This window comes from Engystomops pustulosus, chromosome 1 (assembly GCF_040894005.1).
Source record: "Engystomops pustulosus chromosome 1, aEngPut4.maternal, whole genome shotgun sequence".
Taxonomy (NCBI): domain Eukaryota; kingdom Metazoa; phylum Chordata; class Amphibia; order Anura; family Leptodactylidae; genus Engystomops; species Engystomops pustulosus.
The window spans coordinates 72,958,865-72,980,777 of NC_092411.1; the positions used below are offsets into that span (position 1 = coordinate 72,958,865).

At 37.3% G+C, this 21,913-nt stretch overlaps 1 protein-coding gene across 2 annotated transcripts in view; it reads left to right on the forward strand.

Annotated features, from left to right (window-relative positions):
* The window catches only part of TMEM132C (transmembrane protein 132C), a 382,503-nt gene extending 364,554 nt beyond the window's left edge, over positions 1–17,949 (forward strand). For both annotated transcript variants that reach the window (XM_072144366.1, XM_072144367.1), the window contains 4 exons: positions 6,770–6,975; positions 7,210–7,483; positions 8,812–9,003; positions 16,002–17,949. In XM_072144366.1, coding sequence (XP_072000467.1) covers positions 6,770–6,975; positions 7,210–7,483; positions 8,812–9,003; positions 16,002–17,180 — 1,851 coding nt within the window. In that variant the 3' untranslated portion in view covers positions 17,181–17,949. The remainder of the gene's footprint in view (positions 1–6,769; positions 6,976–7,209; positions 7,484–8,811; positions 9,004–16,001) is intronic.
* Positions 17,950–21,913: the final 3,964 nt, after the last annotated feature.

Here is a 21,913-nt window from a genome sequence, read left to right on the forward strand (position 1 = left end):
ATGAGGTTGAAGATGAAGAGGAGCATAGGTTTGTATATCTAGTTTTTTTGTGGAAATTTCCTTTCAGTTACCGGATACTGAACATCAAAAACTCTGTCCTATAATCACCGTTTATCTAAGCTCAACATCACCACAAGCCTAGTTTACCCACAGATCACTGATTTTTTTTTTCTGACTCAACCTCTGTAGGTGGCATGGAAATTAGGATTCCTCATGTGACATTGACTAACCAGTTTGCCATGGCAAACCAACTCTGGCCTGTGCTAAAGTGCCCCCCCCCCACAAGTTAAAGGGGTATTCCCATCTGGGCATTTGCATTAAATTAAATTCATTTGCCTTATGTAAACATTTCTTCAATTGGATGTTAATAAAAAAAAATGTTCCTGTGTGAAGATAATTTCTCATAAATGTAGTCATGTTGTCCCGATAGCTTCCTCGGATACGACCACGTCACACTCTGGCAGCGGTGGCCAGACTTGCGCTATAAAGTCCTGTCGGACCACCAGGATTCATCAATCATTACCATAGGACGGCTGTGTGACATGTAGTAACTCCTGGACATTTTAATTACAATAACCTTTTGTTTCTTTGTGCACTCAATCCATCTTAGGTGGCCGTAACCAAGGAAGCAATCTCGTTTCTAAGGGACAACATGTCTACATTTATGAGAAATTATCTTCACACAGGAAATGTTTTTTTAATAACATCCAATTGAAGAAATGTTTACATATGGCAGATTAATGAAATGTGAGTGCCCAGACGAGAATACCCCTTTAACATTGGCACCAGATAAGCGAACCTGACTTTTCCCATGGATTTCAATGGCTTCTGGTGTGTGGTATTACACCAGGACAGATAATCAGATTCATATTAAGTATGGCTACATTAGTATTAACCTCCTATAATATATTATTTTTATTGCTGTTGCAATCCAGTCCTGAGCTGGTGTCCCTGGCTTAAAACTGTTTACCTGTTAGCATACAATATCTAAGGATGTTCACTGTTTTATTGCAGGCAGATAACAGAAACTTCACACACTTGTGTTTATCTGCCTCTTCAGAGAGGAGCAATAGCTGTACGAAGAGAATATTACGATTATTTCTGTTTTGTTTAAAAACTAATAGTTTACTGCAGAAGATGGCTTCCCAGCAGCCTAAGTTTGTTCCTTGTAATCGAAATGAGATATTATCATTGTTTTGTGACAGGAAGAGAGGACGTTCCACTCTGAATGTTACATCTGAAATTGTTGAAAACTTGCACTGCTCTAAAGTTGTTCACATTCCTGGGGGGATAGGTAAATCGTCATGATGTTTTTGTTGACAAGTATTTCCTCACATATAACAGATGAGCTTTATTTCATTCTCATTCAGGTATGAGATCTCCACACAAAACTGTAAATATATATTTTTTAAATAAATATATCAGTCTGACTTTTTGCATGAATCAGTTGATAAACCGAGGCTTCTATTTTCTTCTCTTAAAATGTCACATTCCGAGTGGATGTGTTTGAACAGCGTTGTTGTTGTCCTGCATATAACTCAATCTATAATATATTGTCCTTTTGTCCTTCTAGTGAAGCATTGTATATTCCAGCAGCAAAATTATAAATAGTTAAAATATTCCAAAAAGCATAACAGGGTGTTTCTCATAGATACAATAGGTAGAGTAGTGAAAATATGTAACAAAAACAATAATAATAGAAATTTATATCACGTTTCTACGCTTGTAAATTACGTCCAATCCACACAAATCATAGATAAAGAACACCTAAATACTGAAGGATTAGCCGTCACAAATACTACCATAAATCGGTCAATGTCAGATAATTTTTATGGCAATTTTTTTTAAAAGACTCCCCCTTCAGGGAAACAGGTAAACAAAAGAAACTTTTAAATAAAGTAGAAAAAGACATACACACACCAGTGACAAGAAATAAAGACAGTCCCCGGGTTACATACAAGATAGGTTTGTTCTTAAGTTGAATTTGTATGTAAGTCGGAGCTGTATATTTTATAATTGTAACCCCAGCCAAAAATGTTTTCGTCTCTGTGCCAATTGGATTTCAAAACTTTTCGGTTGTCATAAGAACCAGATTTAACAAAAAAAGCTTTATTGCAGACACCTTCAATAACTGTTATAGCTGATCATTGTAGCCAATGACTAAAGTACAGTAAATGACCAACATCCAGAGGTCCGTTTGTAACTAGGGGTCGTCTGTAAGTCGGGTTTTCTTAAGTAGGCATTTTCCCATTCATTTCCAAAAAGTGTTTAAAAAAAAACTTACTGAAACCATATATTGAGCAAAATAAGAAAAATTCTAAAACTTTAAAAATTTGGATATTTTTTATATCCTCCAGTCTTTATAAAAATCATTAAAGATCATCAACATGTTCACATATTACCTAAAATGGTTCCACTGCAAACCACAAAACCACTTTGCCCACAAACATTAAATCCCTATATGGCTACACTGATAAAAAAATGAAACACTGTGGGGCTCATATACTAAGGGTCCACGGACAAACGTCAGATATTCCGACTATTACCATTGTGCGCCGCATTTATAAGGGGATTGTGGCGCACGTGATCGGATTTTGGTGCATCGGTGCCGGCTTTTTTTTTTTGCGACAGAAACCGGGGGGGGCTGGCCGTCGGAGAATCCAACGGATTTGGGCTAAGCACGGGATTTAACATTCAAATTGTGTCGCAGGACAATGCACTTACATACACCAGGAAGAAGAAGGTGAACTCCGGCGGACCTGAGCAGGGAAGCGACACATGCAGGATCTCGGCTGCACGATCTTGGTGAATCGCGCCGGACTTCATCCTCGTCGGACCGTCCGAATCGGGGATCAAGACAGAACCAGGTAAGTAAATGTGCCCCTGCATATTTTTCCCTTAACGTTTTAAAGAAGGTTCTCTAATACTGGATCTATATCTCTATATTACTGTATTCTTGGCAACATGTAAAATAAAGCTAATCTATTATTTATGACACATGATAAACGGCTCAAAATGTTAAATTTTCATTTATTCCCATCCTCATTCAGAAAACTTTGATAAGAATTTCATATTACAAACCCCAAACTACAATTTAAAAATAAAACTTGCGCTGCAAAAATTAGCTACATTGATAGAAAAAAAACACAACTGAATAAACTGATGTAACATGAGCTGTGAATTTTGAATGTATTTTCCAGGCTTGCTCAATATCAGCAAGGTGGAGATCCAACAACCAGCACCCCTAAAGATTAAATGGGAATGGAACAGGAAGCTAACAGCTCTATTCTCTGAGTAGTGGCTGGACCAAGTCATTTCACATAATTTCTTTAAGATTTAGCCTAACCCCGTAGACAAATTCTGTTTAAAGGACTTTTTTTTATTCAATACACAATTGCATCTTTAATGTGTTTCGGAAGTGTAACTCGGTGATGCAGAAACTTTGTAACACTTTTACATTATCTTGCACATTCTGGCCAGAAGTTACACCACTCTGCTTTCTAAAGATAAAACTGTCTTGCATATACAATGTGATAAATGACACACGGCTTTGCATTAAGACATATTCCCTGGATGACAAGTCACTTCAAAGAGAAAAAAAAAATGCTGGGTATTTTTAGTGTCAATATGCAGAAATACCTGAACAAAAGAGCAGCCTTCATATCTCCCTGCAGTGTTTTGTTCTAGAGGTGAAGCTCTTGTCAGAAAGTTGTGATGATGGGCTGTCCACTTCTAATGCTGCTTCTGTGCTTGGGCTGCAAAGTAGATCTCATTAGAAATTCAGCGGAGAAATTCTGGAAGTGTCTGTGTTTGCATAACATACCAGGAGCCCCATAAATAATGCGCAAGCTTGTAGGCACACCTCGGGATCAGCCTGCTGACACGGGAAGCAATGCAATTGCATTTCCACTGGTTCCTTCACTGCTCAAGAGACTTTCATTAAAATGTTGCACTTTGTATTGTACTGCTGTCTTTCAGAGGACTGCATTATCACCTTACTTTATATTCTCCATCTACAGAGAGTGTATTGGTGAATATCAATCACTACAGATTCTATGATCACACTTTTTCTGGCTGTAAAATGAAAATAGACATAAACCGCAGAACATACGAGACATAACTTGAAATCATTGCGTTTCACTACTCCAAATAAATAAAAGTAACATAAAAGAAGTAATGTACAATATAGGAAAACGAGACTCTAATAGTGTTTTTTTTCATTTCCAGTAAACTAGCATTATTTATTGTAGTAGACGTGTTTAGCTAAGTATTTCAAATGTTACCTAGTATGAAATGTGGTTGTTCAGATTACATTCTTGAACAACAAATTGTAATGGCCTCATTCTATGGCATTATCTTTTCTACCTGGCGTGCTGTCCCTCATATCCAGTAGTGGGTCCCTCTTCCCTCGTTTTCCCTCCTCCACTTGGAATATAGGGTGTAAGTTTGTGTAACTCCAGTGCCCAGGCCTCCAGGGCCCAAATATTTTCCCCTACAAAACAGGATTTGTTAACAGGAGTGTTAAAGGGGTTGTCCAAGATCTGAAAAAAATATATGTGGCTGGGAAGGGGCTGCTTAAATAAATAAACATTTACTGACCATGTGGTCCCTCGCGGTGTCCTGTGGTGCCTTCTCTTCCTGCCATTCCCACATAAATACATAAAGGAGCCAAAAGAAAAACCCTTTAAAGAACAATTGTAAAGTATAAAAACGTTTGCCTAACTCTGGGCTATCTATCTCTAGGCTAATATAAACAATTTCCTAATATACTTTTATTAGCTATCTGCTGTTGTTTGCTTGCGAGCAGAGATATTACCCTGTCCCCCTGGCAGCTCTCTTTCACTTAGTTTGGATTGGTTGCCATAGAAATCTGTATTTGTAGCTTGGGATGAAAGGTAAGTGGGTGGATCAAAATGGGAGGGGCACTAGAAGATGATGCTGAGTGCAGGAGAATATCAGTCTTCACTATTGCTGGCAGCATGTAAAAAAACTCCAGGATCTTTTTGTTGTCACAAGTATGTGACACATGCTTCAGGTCATCCAATTACAAGTAGGAAGTCTCTTTATACTGCCCCGGGAATGGTATGTAGCAGAGCTAGTTGTGTTTGAAGTGGAAGTGTGGAAGTTTGAATGAACAAATGAAGACAGGGCTTAGGCTCCCCATCAATTCTAATGAATGGTTATTAGATCCACACAGTGATAAACAGTGCAACCTCTTTGCACAGTAAAGCAATGGTCTGCAGATAGGGGGCAGTACATTGTGATGTTGTCAAGTGTTCATCTTTTTATTCCTTTTTAGGTGTTTCATAGTGTAGTTGGACATGTTTTGATATATCTTTTTCTTTGTGGTGTAATAGATTACTGTATGATCATTTTTACTATGATGCAGAGATCCAGGGCTCCGTGCTGTCAGCTCTGTGCCTTCGTTGCATTGTCCTGCACTAGATCTCTGTACAAGCAGTAACACTGTTCTGGGCTGTTTGTTCATGTGAATGCCTTCAGTGTTCTGGCCTCACTGCCCTTAACTGATGTCACAACCAGGAAGTGCCCGCCCCCTTTTGGAGAAGCTGAGAGGATTTTACAGATAGGGCTGATAGATATATGAGGTTATATCTCAGGATAGGAAGAAGCCAGAAGCAAGATATATGTACCATGGGAATTGTTGTCAAAGGCTCTTTCCACCTGTGCTAATTTTTTTGTCAAGTAACTTTGAAGTTACGCTTCAAGCATTTTAAACAGTCTGCAACTATTCATTGGGAAATACCAAGTTGAAACCAGAAGTTTACATACACTAAATAAACAGACACATCTGAATGTTTTTCTCACTATCTGGCAGGAAATCAGAATGAACCTGTCCTATATTAGTTTAGTTTACCAAAATCATTAACTTTGTCAGAGAAGTAATTTTTAAGGCATTTTTATTACTTTCTGCAGCATCAAAAGTTTATATACACTAAGATTACTATGCCTTTAAACGATTTGGGACAGCCCATATGATGAGGTCATGTTTTTGAAAGCTTCTGGTTTATAAGCAACATCTTTAAAAGGAACCGGTCACCAGGGACTTCATTTTCACAAAAGACAGGTTGTAGAAGTCCATCACAGGGGCATTGCAAATCTGCCTTTCTGCCTTTTCTAAGCATTTGCATTACAATATAATTGTCTGTTCTAACTTAACTTGCATCCTGACAGAATCCTCATGCACGGACGGTCAAGCATGGCCATCTGCTGCATTAGTGTGATGGAGCAGCACTGAGACCCCCACAGATCAGTAAGTTAGGGCCTATCCCATGGATAGGGCCTTACTTTAGTTTGTGGGTAAAACTATTTTATGGAATCTAAAAACACATGAGTTGCAACCTGCAGGAATTGTAATAAGTAGAACATAAGTGCATGATGTGGATTTCAGATTACTTGAAGGATACATACAGGGCCTTTATAATGTGGTATGTGGATCACTACTGCTCTTTTTTTGCTAATTAATTTTCTTGAAAACCTCATCACATGAAGTGCTTTGAGAGTCAGTTCTTAGTAATAGTCTGCAGTGTATTAAAACAATGTTCATTCATATATTAAATATTGTATTGGAATCGTTTATTAAGGGCAAGTGACACCATAGCAATTCTGCTGTATGAAATCTATTATTTTCAGATAGATGGAACAACACTCAACCTTGTATTTTACGTGAATATAGAACAAACTATAGACATACATCTCACCAGAGCCTGCTTATTACTGTCAGTCCTCTGAATGTTGCTTTCTTCCTTAGGTTTCAGAAAGATGTGACTATGTTTTTGTCAACGGCAAGGAAATGAAGGGCAAAGTTGATGTGATGGTGAACTTCACATACCAGTATCTGAGCGCACCTCTGCTGATTACTATCTGGGTTCCACGACTGCCACTCCAGATAGATATCTCTGATACTGAGCTTAGTCAAATCAAAGGATGGCGGGTACCCATTATTTCCAACAGGAGGTTAGTATGTCTTGTTTCATGCAATTCTATTATCAAATCAAAGAATAGAAATGTTGCATTTTTCATCCATGTGGATGAACATTTTGTCTTCATGTAAACCACTTCTCATATAAAGTGCATTATCCCAAGTAGTAGTAGGAACCTGAAGAATATTTGATGCTAATATTATTCAAGCATACTCAGTAGAGTATATTAAGATATCATTTGATCTCCTAACAAAATCTTCCCTTGCAGGCCAACCAGAGACAGTGATGATGATGAGGAAGATGAACGCAAAGGGAGAGGATGTTCTCTTCAGTATCAACATGCAATGGTTCGGGTTCTCACTCAGTTTGTGGCAGAAGACACAACACCTTTTGGACAAATCATTTCTTTGCTGGGCTCTGATTGGCAGGTTGATGTCACGGACATGGTCAAAGAATTCATGAAACTAGAAGAGCCTCATATTGCAAAGCTGCAAGATGGAAGACTTCTGATTGGGAAGGAAATTGGAATGACCACAATTCAAGTATGAAAAATATGAATTACTCTAAAATAAGTATGGCAACATTTGCTTTAACTCATTGTCAGTTGTATCTGTTAGGTGGTAAATTAGCAGACTTAAAACAACATTCAATGGTTCCAATTTGCATTAGATGCAATCAGATGAAGATAATGGGGCAGATTTACTTACCCGTCCCTGCGCAATCCCCGAAGTGCGTTTTCCCGACTCAATGCACAGCTGCCGTGATTCACTACAAGCCCGCGCCCGATATCCTGCATCTTTCCCTTCCCCAATCAGGTCCACTAGAGTTCACCTTCTTCTTCCCGGTGCATGTAAGTGCTTGATCTTTAGATACAAATTCAAAGTTAAATCCCACGGTTTGTCCGAATCCATTGTATCATCCGACAGAGCACACCCCCCCCCCCTCCCCTGATTTCTGGCGCATGAAAGCTGATGCGGATGTGGCAAAATCCAATCACGTGTGACACAATCCCCGACGCGATCCCTGAAAAGTCGGAGAACCCGATGAAAATGCGGCCGCGGGACCCTTAGTAAATAAGCCCCGATGTTGTATTTCAACATGCAGTTCCTTGGCTTTGTCCTGTCTCCCCTCACATATATTGAATGTGTATGGGATTGGACATCATAAGGGAGGCAAACCGTGAAGGATGGCAGCACAAAATGCAATAATATAATCTCTGTGGCCAAAATTTTGCAACTATGTTGAATTAATTTCTGTAATTATCTTCTGCTCGTTCCATGCTATCTTGCACTATTTTTACTGGAAAAGATTTATTTCTCTAAAATGTTTGCCCTCAACATGCAACTAAGGATTGTTTGGCATATACTTTATGTTGATTGTATACCACAAATTAGTAGTGGTTAATCAAGTTTTTTTTGTAATTCGGACTGCCACATTACAATATTTTACTGTACTAAGACTTGAGGAGGAAAAGCCTATCTAAAAACCAATGTTTTATACAAAAAAAAGCAGATTATATATGTGGGATTAGTTTTAGTTTGTCATCATCATGTATGTATACATATATACTGTATATGCAAAATTGCAAACAATGTACTGCATTAATAATTTACTACTTTGTAATATTAAAGGAACCATATATAACCCTTTGCACATAGGATATCACTGCACATCATTAGTTGTATACAGAACTTAGCATGAGCATTCAGCACCAAAGCAGTTAAACCCTTCTGCTAATCTTTTATGACTGTATAATAAGTCAGCCCCATAGGAAATTATTTTATTTTGTTTATTTGAGCTCAGTGGGGAATATGTTATAAATAATGGATATGCTCACTTATTATTAAATCAGTCTCTTTGTGTTTTGTAGGTGATGTCCCCTCTCTCCGATTCCATCCTGGCAGAAAAAACCGTGACAGTGTTGGATGAGAAAGTGACAATAACAGACCTAGGAGTGCAGCTTGTCTCTGGACTGTCACTCTACCTTCATTCTAGTACAGCAAATAACAAGGCAGTTGTAGTCACCTCCATGGCACAGGAGCTACTGCATACTCCTAAACAGGTAGCATGCTGAGGGCTATCCGAGGGCATCTTATTATTCGCAGATAATTAATGTACACTTTACAGTTGTCTCTACTATGCTCAGAAACTTTTGTTGAAATGAAAAATGGCTAAAGAAAAAAATTAGCCTGTGGTATACATTTAACTACATTACGTATAGTAGTATTGAATATATAGTATTTACCGTATGTATCCTGCTGATGGATGTGGTTCGGGTCCAGACCTGGCATTGTTTTCTACCATCTATAAATTATGTACAGTAATGGTAAAAAAAAAAAGTTGTATTCCAGCTCATCATAAAGCCAAGGTATTGTGGTTTCCTGCATTATTTGATGTTACTTTTATCATATATCTATATAAGAGAGAAGACTGAAGAGTTGTAAGCAAATAGACCTAATCACAAATAAAAGTTGGGATAAAATTAATAAATTGTATATTAATTGTAAAAGAAATGACTTTTATAACGAGTTATATAGGTCATAGAGAGGATAGTGATAGCCTGCAGCAGAACCATAGAGTCAGTATAGAGTACACACTATATACAGACACAGGCTCTCCTTATCAACACTCAGCTAAGAGAGAGAATTTATGTACTGTGTTTCATAGGATACCTGTTCTCTGGTATAGTATATTACAATATGTTTACTTACCCATTTAAGGAAAAAGCAATCAAATTATAGTTCAAACAGATATAACTGTGGGACATTGGAATCCCCAGACATTTTCTTGGTATTATTCTGGGTAAATTATTGTTGTGTTTCTCAGGTTAGTTAGCGAAATTGTGATGAGACTACTATAATATTATACAGCAATTTATCTGTGCCACTACACGGATTGTGATATGAGGCAGTAGCAATGTACATGAGAAGCTTTTGTTTTGGCTGAGACTGCAGGAACGTTAATTAGAACATTGATTTGTTTCCATATCTACATTTCTAGCTTTGTGTTCATAAGGAACCTCTTCTCTGTAGTAATGATTTATAAGAGACTTTTCCATTCTTCTTTTGTGTTCTTGTACTGTTTGATTTATTTCTATTGGCTAAGTATAGGAATTAAAAATGTTTTTAGGAATTTACAAAGACCCCCATTTTTATTTTCTATACCTAATATAGTATAAACTATACATAACGTTCCCTGTGGAGATGAAGGTGATAAGATGGAGCAATAAGATACAAAAAATACAGAAATAAACGCTTACGGTATCCGCGCTACAGTTCAACTGGCAGACAGGGAGTCCTTGCATCACATTTATGTATGACAAAAGTACTTCTGTAAAATGTGTTAAGTCAATGAAATTGGGCCAAAATATGAGTCTGTTTCCACAAGCTGAATGCGATTGTGTACAGCCGGCAATAAAACTTAGTCCTTAGTGTTAAGTTGTTAGTTTTCTATTATGCTACTGCAAGCCAATCGACAGAAAACTGAAAGTAATAAATGGACACTTTATAAATGACAAGAAAATCTGTATTGGATGATGTTTCTTGAGTTTTGTTTGGTAATATTGACTAGAACTCTAGCATTTGGCATCATATCGAAATCTAACTAAATCTAAAATGATGCTTTCAGCCAGCCCCCTGGATCTCTACATCGTCCCAACTATAACATACAGATTCATATTGCATTATTATAGCCAAATTTCTATAATCAATGGGAAAAAGAGAGGGGCTTAAAGAGGACCTGTCACCCTGAAAAACGGCACTAGGAGCTGCTTGCTAAAGTAATCAGCTCCTAGTGCTAAAACAAACGAAACACTGTTACAATGTTAGCGTTATCGGAAACCTCCGATAACACTAACAAACACCGCTGCGCTGTACACTAGAAAGGCCGGACCGCTCTCAAAGCAGTCTGGCGTATTCATGAGGGAGCGGGATTGGGATTAGAGGCGGTGACTGACGCATGACTGGTGGCCTATGGAGCAAGTGGGGTGGTCCGGGGAAGAAGCAGCGCCTTGGACCGCCCCTCATGAATATGCCAGTGTGCTTTGAGAGCACATGGAGAATGGTAGCAGTTATAATAACCTAAAAACAGATCTGAAGATCTGCTTGTAACTTGTAAAAACTAAACACGCATGAAGTAGTTGCTAGAAACAGAGATTGTGTTAATGCAAACAAGTAGGTAAAAGATTGGTGATGTTAGCCTAAAATGGATAAAGTTGTATTTGTACAATATGTAGCAAACCAACTAGAATTGGAGCAGCTTATATTCTATAAGGCATTACCATCAGTATATGGGTTCAAAATTATAATTCAGGGTAATTTTCATGAAAAATGCAATATGCAAACAGTCAACATAAAAATGTGAACATTTGAATAGCACTAGAGCACGCTACAAAATTATTACTGTATCGCTCTTTATGTACAAAGGGGCACATGTAACCCCAGTAAGTGTCCATACCCTTGTATGGGCAAATTATTCAGACCTAGTTTAGACCATAATATGTACATATGCAAGCGCAACAGGGAACCTGTCACCACATTTGCACATATACTGCCAGAGAGAGGTTCCCCCTCTCTGACTGAACCCCTTCGTTAAGCTAAAAAAAATTTAGCTTACATCCCCTTAAATCACCTTTTATCTTATATTCCCTGGCATCAGAGGGGGGCATGTCCTGCTTGGCCGGCCCCTCCCATCTAATCCTCCTCACAGTCCCTAAGTAGAAGGAGGCAGGGCTGTGATTTGAAGAGTCACAGAGCTGCCAGTCAGAATAATGGGGTGTGGCTCACTGCCAGCCAGAGAGAGAGAAGAGTAACAATGACCAGACATGAGTCACAAAAGCTAATTTGCACATCACAAAAATGTCTGTTATAATGGTACAGTGCCCCACTTGCAGCTGATTTTAGGTGAAAGGGGAGGGCTTGTAAACCTTTATCAGCAGGCATTGTTACTCAGGGTGGTCAAAATCTGGTGACAGGTCTTCTTTAAATCAGAATGACAAATTCATATGTGTCCTGTTAATACCGTATAAATTATAATAAAATGGATAGACCACAAGACTGTCATGAAAAATAGAGACACATATAAAAATGTCCAAAAATATTTGCCCATTCTTTTTTTTAAAAAAAAGTATGGAGCTACCAATTAAAAATTGAAATTGTTTAAAGTGCATGAGGAAAAACATAGTGATTCAGTGGTGTGTCCTTCAGAGAGCTGCTTCTGCAAATCCTGCAAACTATGTCGATAAATTCAGTCCTGTTCCTGACAAGGTTCTCCAATTACTATCAACAGATCAAGATGAATAGGAGACAGCTTATCTGAAGAGGAAAAAATCCAGCCCTCACTCTGATCGCTCAAATACAAAGTACTGACAGATGATCGTGTTTGTTAATTACCGAACAGCTACATCTCATTTAACTTAATTGGAGATAACATTGTCAGCTTTTATTTCAGGGAGTTTCATTTATTAAGCACCTGCCTACTGCTTATTTAGTCAATGGAGAGTACCGATTGTTTCATTGTAACTAAGAAGTTTAAAAAATGGGAACCGTGAGGGTGGCTGCGTGTTGTTATTTACCAGCGGTGGAGATATCTTCTCTGCATCTGGTTCATCCATGCTGGGGAAAACCTGGACTTAGAAATATTCAGAAAAATTTGTCCTCTCTTATGGGAGGAACATAGTGACAATGTACAAGCAGAACCTTGAAATCAGTGGCGCTTCACTCACCAGATTCAGTTCCTCATGGAGCTCTGTCCTCCTGGATTTTGGATGTACATTAATCCAGCAACATTTCAATTCAAACTGTCCACAAAATTAGGTGTAGTATTTTTTAAAACAATCATTTTATTAACCGTAAATCAACTCTTTACAGTACCAATACAATCTATATGCCAATATAAAAAAATCTTTTTGCAAAATACACAACATTCATGTCCAAGAACATATAAATGATGTCATTAGAGTGGAGAGGTGTCCTGCTACCTTTTCCTGGAAGGACTCTAGAACTGAGCCTGAAAGTAGTTTAATCAGTCAGGCAAGAAAGGAGAGTGGAGGTGAAACACAACTGGAATCAAAGCCTTTGGATACACTATTTGTTTGCATGATGTCTTCTGTTTCTAGAGGCTTCCCTAAAGGCTTGCCAGGGAAAAGGATTAGGGGACCTGATATTGTTGAAGTGTCCATTGATCTACATTTTGGTACTTTACGGTATTTTCATTTCTGAGGTCTGATCTGTTGCACAGCCAGACATTTGTTTCTTTTGCTGGTAATAGAGGTTTAGTTCTATTATGGCACAATTAAACTTTATTTGAGACTAAGCCATTTTAGTACAGAAGAAAGTAGGTGTGATAGACCATTCATTGTGTTCTTTTATTTTCTCTAAGATTATAACATAATTAATTGAACAATGCAGTATTGGCAAGAATACTTTATGAACGCGTTAATTATCTTGACAGGAATAGTTTTCTTTATTTACATATTCTGCTACATCTGATATTGACTCCTAATACACTAATTGGCTGGATAATACATCAATAACCCAAGCATGACCACAATTAAATGCCAATAGTGCATCATGACTAATGGATATAAATCTGCAGATAAATTAAAAAGCCGCCTCAAAAAAACGTACTAGAGCCAGAAAGCAGTTTCTGTGGCGCTAAGGCTTACAAACAAGGGGCGCGCAACCCTCAGACAGAATTAGGAAAAGAAACCCAGGTTGCTGTGTATGGTAGGAATGGTTTTCAGAATAATTAATCATGTAGTATCCAGATTAAGTAGTAACTGTAATACAATACGTAGACCAGGAAATAAATTAAGATTTGGAAAGCAGGTCAAAGATTAAATAATTATTCAGCTCCTATGTCAGATGTCATTAATAATGCAGACATCTCCCTCTTTATCCTTTTAATAACACACAACATACCAGTATAAGGAAGGAGGGCTCACTGGCTGATCCCTCTTCAGACAGAGCAGGTGTCTGCGATTTAAGCATCAGACACTTATCGACACTTAAGACAACTTACCACTCTTATCTCTCGAGATAACCCTTAAATTTAATTTTCCTTTCCTTATAGAGCTCTTAGCCTAAACCTTTAGAGCTTTTTCTCTTTCCCCGGGATGTTGCAGGGAAATAAACTCTTATGTCAGGATTAAATAGATTATAGGGATTGGCTGGAGGAAACTGTGATCTGCTTATTTCTAACAAAGGACAATGGTCCTCCGATCCTACAATAGTGGCAAACAGCTGATACAAATTAAACAACCAATCCCAAGCCAATGAGATGGTTTGTGGGGCAGCTATATTTGGCAGTGTAAAGTCTACCAAATATTATACTTATATTGGACTGCAAATATAAAATAAGTACACACAGTTGGAAATAGACGGCGTGTGGAACTAATTTGTGTATCGCATACCAAGTCTTGTTCAATGCAGCTTCTGAACACAGGTCCTCATTGCTGGCTATATTAGGGATAAGGAGGACTTGCTTGATGTGCGCACATACACAAAATAATATCTAATAGCTTACGAACTACAGTCACCTTGAGATCTTGAGTCTCGAGCTTGTTTATTAGAAATATTTTATTGCTTTTAATTTTACCTGAATTGAAGCTTGCCCTTGTAACAATGAACAAAATGCAATACCATAAAATATGTGAGAAAAAAGAAAGTCATTGAGCTCATATATCTTGGTTTATTAAAGTTTAAATACAGCTACTTGCGCTTTTCTATAGGTTCAGAGGTGCATGAGACTGAATATTAGTTCACCTAAAGATCTCACATGGAGGCAGCTTAGTCCATATTACAGCCCAAAAGCTTTACGATGTACATGTCTTTTTAGAAAGGCAATTAAACTGTGTTATAAAGAAGTTTGACTAATAATCATAATATAAGAACCCTAGTGACCTGCAGCACCAATGCTGCCTATATGTTTCATGTAGGCAGCATTTCACGTAGAACTACAATGATTATCAAACGTATATATGCAACTTTTAGGTAATGATTTTCCAGAAAAAGTGATAAAATGTTATGTGTACATCACATACTGGTCATGTACCTGTTGCCCAATGGTTGCAGTTGCAGTAACCATAAATGAAAATGTTGTCTATAGCCGCTGATGCTTTAGAGGTCAGTGGTACCTACCTATTTTTGCCCTTCCCTCTCATTTTTAGACCATCTGTTTATCCATTTGAAACGTATAGCTGTTATGCATATAAAATGATCCTTGACTACAGAACATGATTACAATGGCTTTTTACAATCTGTATGGTCACTGAGTTTTTAACAAACTGTACAAATCAATAGTAGAGTACAACGGAATACACAGAACTTTGGTATATATCTGATCTGAGAAAAGTCATTTTTTTTTCTCCACTTATCTGGACTCATCTCATAGTTCCTTTCCTGGTAAACTAAGGCTTACATTTAAATTTGTATTCCAAAGACCAGAACTATCTCTATAAGGTGTCAGATTATATGTACGTTCTATAGGGAAGGAAGGGGTCATAAGAAAGAGATGTGGCACTGAAAATGGCACTGCTCAACAGGACATTCATTCAGGGGTTTTCTATCTTCTCTTGCAACCCCTTGTATGCTCCATGGAAGAAAAAGTGTACATAGTCTCCAACTGGGTTGTGCTCTATTCATGTAGTAAAGTACTTCACAAAAATCAAAACCAGGTATTGGAAAAACTCACCGACGTCTTTTATTTTATTTTCTGCTTTTATTATAAACATACTCATACAAGGGAAGATTTAGGGAGAGAGGACGTGAGGAGCACCCCACTGGTGAAGAGTTTAATCCCAGTAGGGTGCTCCTCACTTCCTCCCTCCTTAAATGTCCACTTGTTTGAGTATGTTTATAATAAAAGCATGAAGTGAAGAAAATAAAAGACATGGGTGAGTGCCATATTTCTTATCCCTCATTTGGATTTTCATTTCTTATTTATGACAGATTTTACAAAGATTGATGAAATGTTAGGTACAGTTTATAGAAATTTAAATGCACTACTTGACGAAATTGCATACATAAAAATGAGTGATTCTTATTATTTATTATTTTTCAGGAAGCAGTGGTGAGCATCTGGATACAGTTCAGTGACGGCGTGGTGACACCTCTTGATATTTATGATCCCAAAGAGTTTACAATATCTGCAACATCTTTGGATGAATCCACTGTCTCCACTTTCCAGAGCAACCCAGTAAAGTGGCCCATAGTAATAGCAGAAGGTGAAGGGCAAGGTCCTTTAGTAAAAATCGACTTTATGATCTCTGAGGCTTGTCAAAAATCAAAAAGAAAAAGTATTCTTGCTGTGGGGAATGGTTATATAAAAGTAAAATTTGGACAAAATGATGCCATTTCCCTTGGCGGATCTGAATATGACGGGGAAGAAATAGAAAACCACACCAGTGACCGTAGGCAGAAAGTGGCAGACCCTGATCGCTATGGTAATGATGGAAGAGTTGATGGATCTCTACTGGATCATGATAAAAGTGCCATAAGAAAAGGAAGCACTACAGCTAGATCTGTGATAAATGGTAGAATGGATGGCAATAAACTTTCTGAAGACAGTCCTCTTCAAAATATCCCAATAGATTTTACCAATTTTCCTGGCCAGGTGGACTTACCAAAAAGTAATGGAGACATGGAAGATAATGACCTCATAAATGCGCCAAGAGGACTGAGTGATCTCGAGATTGGAATGTACGCTCTGCTTGGTGTTTTCTGTCTTGCCATATTAGTCTTCCTGATAAACTGTGCAACTTTTGCCCTCAAATACAGGCACAAACAGCTGCCAATAGAAGGCCAAGCTAATATGGCTCATTCTCATGACTGGGTATGGCTTGGTAATGAAACAGAGTTGTTGGAGAGCACACCAGATGTGTCACCACAGCAGGATGAACACACTACTATCATAGACAGAGGAATTACCTTAGAAGAGGGTAATCATCTTTTTAATGGAAACTCCCAGAAGAACCTACAGAACCAAACTCTTCGGCCAATGGAAGAAACTGAGAAAGTAATGAAAAATAAGAAAAATGATCCACTTAATTCACCAACTTCAAAAAGAAAGCGGGTAAAATTTACTACATTCACAACTATACCAGCTGATGATAGTTGCCCAACAGTCAACTCATTGTTGACAGCCAATGAGGATGATATTAAGTGGGTATGCCAAGATATGGATTTGGGAGAATCCAAAGACCTGAGAAACTATATGCAAAAGCTCAAAGATAAAATATGATTTTTGGGAGGGGTAGAAGAATTGCCACAAATTTTGATGCCTTTGGTTTTATAGGTCATGTTAAGATGAGAAGGTTACGGAGATTAAAACTAATTATTTCAAAATAAATGCCAAAATGAGCTCAGTTTTCCAAGAAACTTTACTTTAAGGCCCGTGGTATAGATTTTAACAACTCAATTAATGAATGTCAAATGTACAGTGAGACACTTGAGAGAATGAAATGAAGTTACAAATAAAGTGGACATACCAAAAAATGGTTTCTATAAAAAAAATTAAAAAATTTGCAAAAAAAAAAGGAATTTTATATTTCTATGAAATTGTAATAACAGGATTGGAAGTAAAATGATATTTTCAAAATCTAGGAAGGAAAGATTTATTGCTTGTTCCATTTTCTGTAAATATGTACATTTATTTAGGGAATAAGAGACAATTTCCATTGCCACAATCAAAATAAAATTCCATCAGGTAAAAATGATTAATCAATTGCATTACATATTAAGACTGTCATCATAGTTTTACACTGACTTATCAGGCTAATGTATGGCCTCATACTGGATGAATTTAGCCCAATATGATGGAATTTTGTCATGCATTCTACTTTGTTACATCGTAATATTCCGATAAAACTTTGCACAATTTGGCTGAAATCTTATAATGTCTCTGAATAACAGATTTGGTTTGAAAGAAAACATGTTTTTAATTTTTTTTTCCTTCCTATTGATGAGTTTGTGTGCCATTTGCCTCTGAGGCATTGCTGGAAATCCATCTCTGTATTGAATTTGAATTTATTGTATAAATCTTGGTGTTAACTCTTAAGATTGGACACACAAATTTTGCTTTTTCTGACATATTATTATCATTTTTACCTTTGGTAATTAAGGACACATATTAGGGAGTAATTACTCATTTGTCAGACATCTATGATCTCCACCTCTCCCATATAAACAGATTCTGGGTTCAGCAAATGTAAGTATAGGGAGAGAGGAGTTAGGTATTACCTGACACATATCATCCCTGATGTCTACTATCAGGGTAGAGTCTGGGACTCTTCATACCCAGGTAAGGCCAGGCTTGCTGATATCTGTAGATTCTACTAACTTTTATCTAATGTGTACAGGCAGCTTTGGACTATATTTTTTACATGAGCCTCTCTCACTTGTGAATTCATATCTTTAAAGTTTACTCTCAATTCTGATATTGGCAGTAATAATCATAAACCAGAATTTAACAAATGGCTTTGAATTATGTAGAAAGGTAATTATTTGATATCAGGTGATTTTTTTAGATATCTTTTTGCTGCAATATTTCTTGGGCTAACAAAAAATTTTACACTTGATACAGAAGGCGTTGGGCAAATTTAGTAGACATGCTTAAAAGAAATAGAGGAAAAGGTTCTTGGGTCCTGATGCTACAATAGTGTAGCACATGAATTTTGGAAACCTCTACAATGATTTTAATGTTCATTGGGATGTATCTGTTCCATACTGTCTGACTAGAAGCGAAATACGAAGTCATACTATAGCACAAACCAAGGTCATTTTTTTAAACCTTATACAGAATGTCCATTGTTTTGGAAAAAAAGCATATTAGTTGACATTCTCTGCTCATATGTATTTAGGTCTGGTGAAGCTATAAACCCCATAATCAAAGTGCACTGGTAGCCTAAATTAGCCCAATCCATGGGATTAAAACATAATTGCTTGGAGAGAATTTTGGTAATTCCAATAAATCAGAATCAATGCCAGCTAACATAGGTGGGAATATTTGACATGCATATAATGTATTGTAGACTGGAAGAATGTAATATTTATTTATATATAAACATATATAACTATACAAATTGTGATTAAATACTTCATGTCATTAAAGCTGCCTCCTGTCTCATAACTACTACTAATGTGTATAGTCATTTCAGATCATCAATATTTTATCACTGTAGCCCTAATGAAGGTGTGTATGTACAGAATATCCTAAATAAATGTAATATTAGAAGGCTTGCCAGCTGATGGGTAGCAGATTTCTCCATCTTGCTATGTGGCTCAAATTTCCAATGTTAAGGGATATGAGGCAAATGCTGCTGTATATGAGGCTTTTTATTGACATCCAGGGCCAACTTGGTTACCCTTATTCTGGTAGATTCTTTTTGGCTAAGAAATATACTCTGCAGAACTTTGAGCTACTCGCCTCAGGGAGCAGATTGCAGGTCCTTGGCATCACTACCCTCTGAAAATAGTCAATTGTAATCAAAATAGATGGATAAATATTCTAAATAGACTATACAAGGTAACGCTTTGACCTCAAAGATCAACATGGCCACCTGGAACTATCCTACTACCTTTTCTGCAACTCGCTTTTGACAAACTGCAATCTGGTTTCTGACCCAGTCACTCCAGACACAAGATTTGTAATTTGCCAAGGCCAAATAACACAACTCTGCTCTCCTCCTTCTTTATCTCTCCTCTGCCTTTGAAACAGTTGTTATAAATGCTATAATGCTTTGAAGTCACCGATCTGGGCCATTCTTGGATCTACTCTTACTTCTCCAACCATGTTTATCACTCACATGACACCTCTTCACCTTACATCCTCTCTGTTGGTAGCCAACAAGACTTTGTCCTAGGAGCTCTTACACTTTTCCATCTCTATCTCTGGCCGAGACATTCCAGCCTTCTGGTTCCCGAGTTTCATACATATACTCCTTTTTCTCATCCCACTTTCTAAAAGTTAATATGAAAAAATCATGATTCATAATCTTTCCTCCACTGATGCCTTAACAATCCTAGCCACTATAATTCGTGAATCTACACTCCCTCTTGTCCCAAAAGTCTAGTGCATTGGAGTAATCTTTGGTTTTGTCTTAGCTTTAAAACCCACATCCATCCCTCATCACTTACTATATCCTGACACCTCCACCTCAAGAACATCTTGCATCGTATTCTTCCTCAACAGGCAGCCTTCAAACTTGCTCATCCATCTATTTAGTGTTGACTACAACTCATCTGTTAAGCTACATCAACTTGTGTTGCCATCTGACCTTCCATACAAAGCAAGCAAAATAGCAGGACTCCAAGATTAATTTTAAAAAAAGGACTTTATTACCATAGCAATGTTTCAACTCCTTTCTCAAGTTACTTCATAAGTGCAATGGTGGGTATGTTTAGTGAGAGTAATTGGCAGATATAAAAAATATTTGTTATTTCATCATGACAATATACAAACATACTAAATATAAGTACAATCTCTTCTATAAAAACTTGTATACAATCATTCAAACCCATCAGAGCTGCATACAGTACAGTAATTTTGATCGCTGCCCTGAGCTGTAATCAGTTGTCAGATCACCCTTAACATTCAATGCCTGGACCTCACATGCATATTAACAGTAGCAGATCCTCATGCTGCCATCTTGGAAGGTAGCCTCCTTCCACTTTTTTAATTTAAGGTGACTTCTATCTTTGAACTTTCATTTGTTCTTAAGTATGTGAACCATTTATCAAATGTACAGCATCATGGAATTAATGGTACTCTATAAATAATAATAATAATAATTAAAGTATGTGCATCTTTATGGCTGAGATGTTGCTGTGTTAGATATGAATGATTCGGGGAAGCTGTGCTACATATGTTAACATGATGAAGTTTTAAAGGGTATATATTTTTTAGAAGAACAGTATAGCATATACTCGATATAGTCGTTAATCAAGACACTTTATTATAAGTGACTGTGGCATTTTCAGGGGCACATATTGACATGTGCTCCATAGGTTGAAGGTACAAATTCTTCAGTCAAATGGCATCTTTCAAAAATACAAGGATTGGCTAGAGTAGCATAGTTGGAAAGGCAACAATATGACTTAAAGATTTTAATAGTAAGTGATTTTAGTGCTGCTTCCTTGGATTCTTTATTTTTGGCTTACACACATCTCAGATCCAGGTTTGTTTGAGGAGTGCAAGTAACAGAAAGAAAATGTTCCAGCTCACCAGCCTCTATAACCACAGTCTCCTCAAGCATGGCTCGCCCCACTGCAAGGGACATGGAAACATGAGATGAAAAAGTATGCATCCAGCTCATGGAGATCTTGTGAATTGGTATTTCTTTATTTGATAAAAGTCTATGTATTTCAAGTGGTTCACCCACTCGTATTCATGACAATGTTTATTTGAGCAGTGCACCTACCTTTGAACAAAAATCCATTGTCACCGTGCTGATCTTTACCCCCACTATTGCTGATTTATATGTTTGGTATAGTTGCTGCTGGTATATGTATGTATGTATGTATGTATGTATGTATATATATATATATATATATATATATATATATAGGAAAGAGTTCAGAAAGCACAGGCCTGGATGGGTGCAGGCAGCTGTAAACCCCTTGGCTGGGGGCTCCCAATAGTAAATCCAGTAAATAAAGACTCACCCTCTCTTCATTTACTTTGGAGTGCTGCCTATTTACTGTATATATATATATATATATATATATATATATATATATATATACTGCAGGTATATATATTTATATGCTATGCATTTACTGCTGGTATGCTTTTCCTTTTTTTATATAGGCTTGTGTGAATGATGCAACAACGGTTGGTTCCTTAAATTTCTTTTTTTAGGATTTTTAAATGGGGAGGCTCCATTTAGGGGCCCCATACTTGAGTGAACACCACAACTTGTTAGATTGTATGAAAACTGCTAGATCTTAAAAAACAAGAATGATGTCATAATAGGA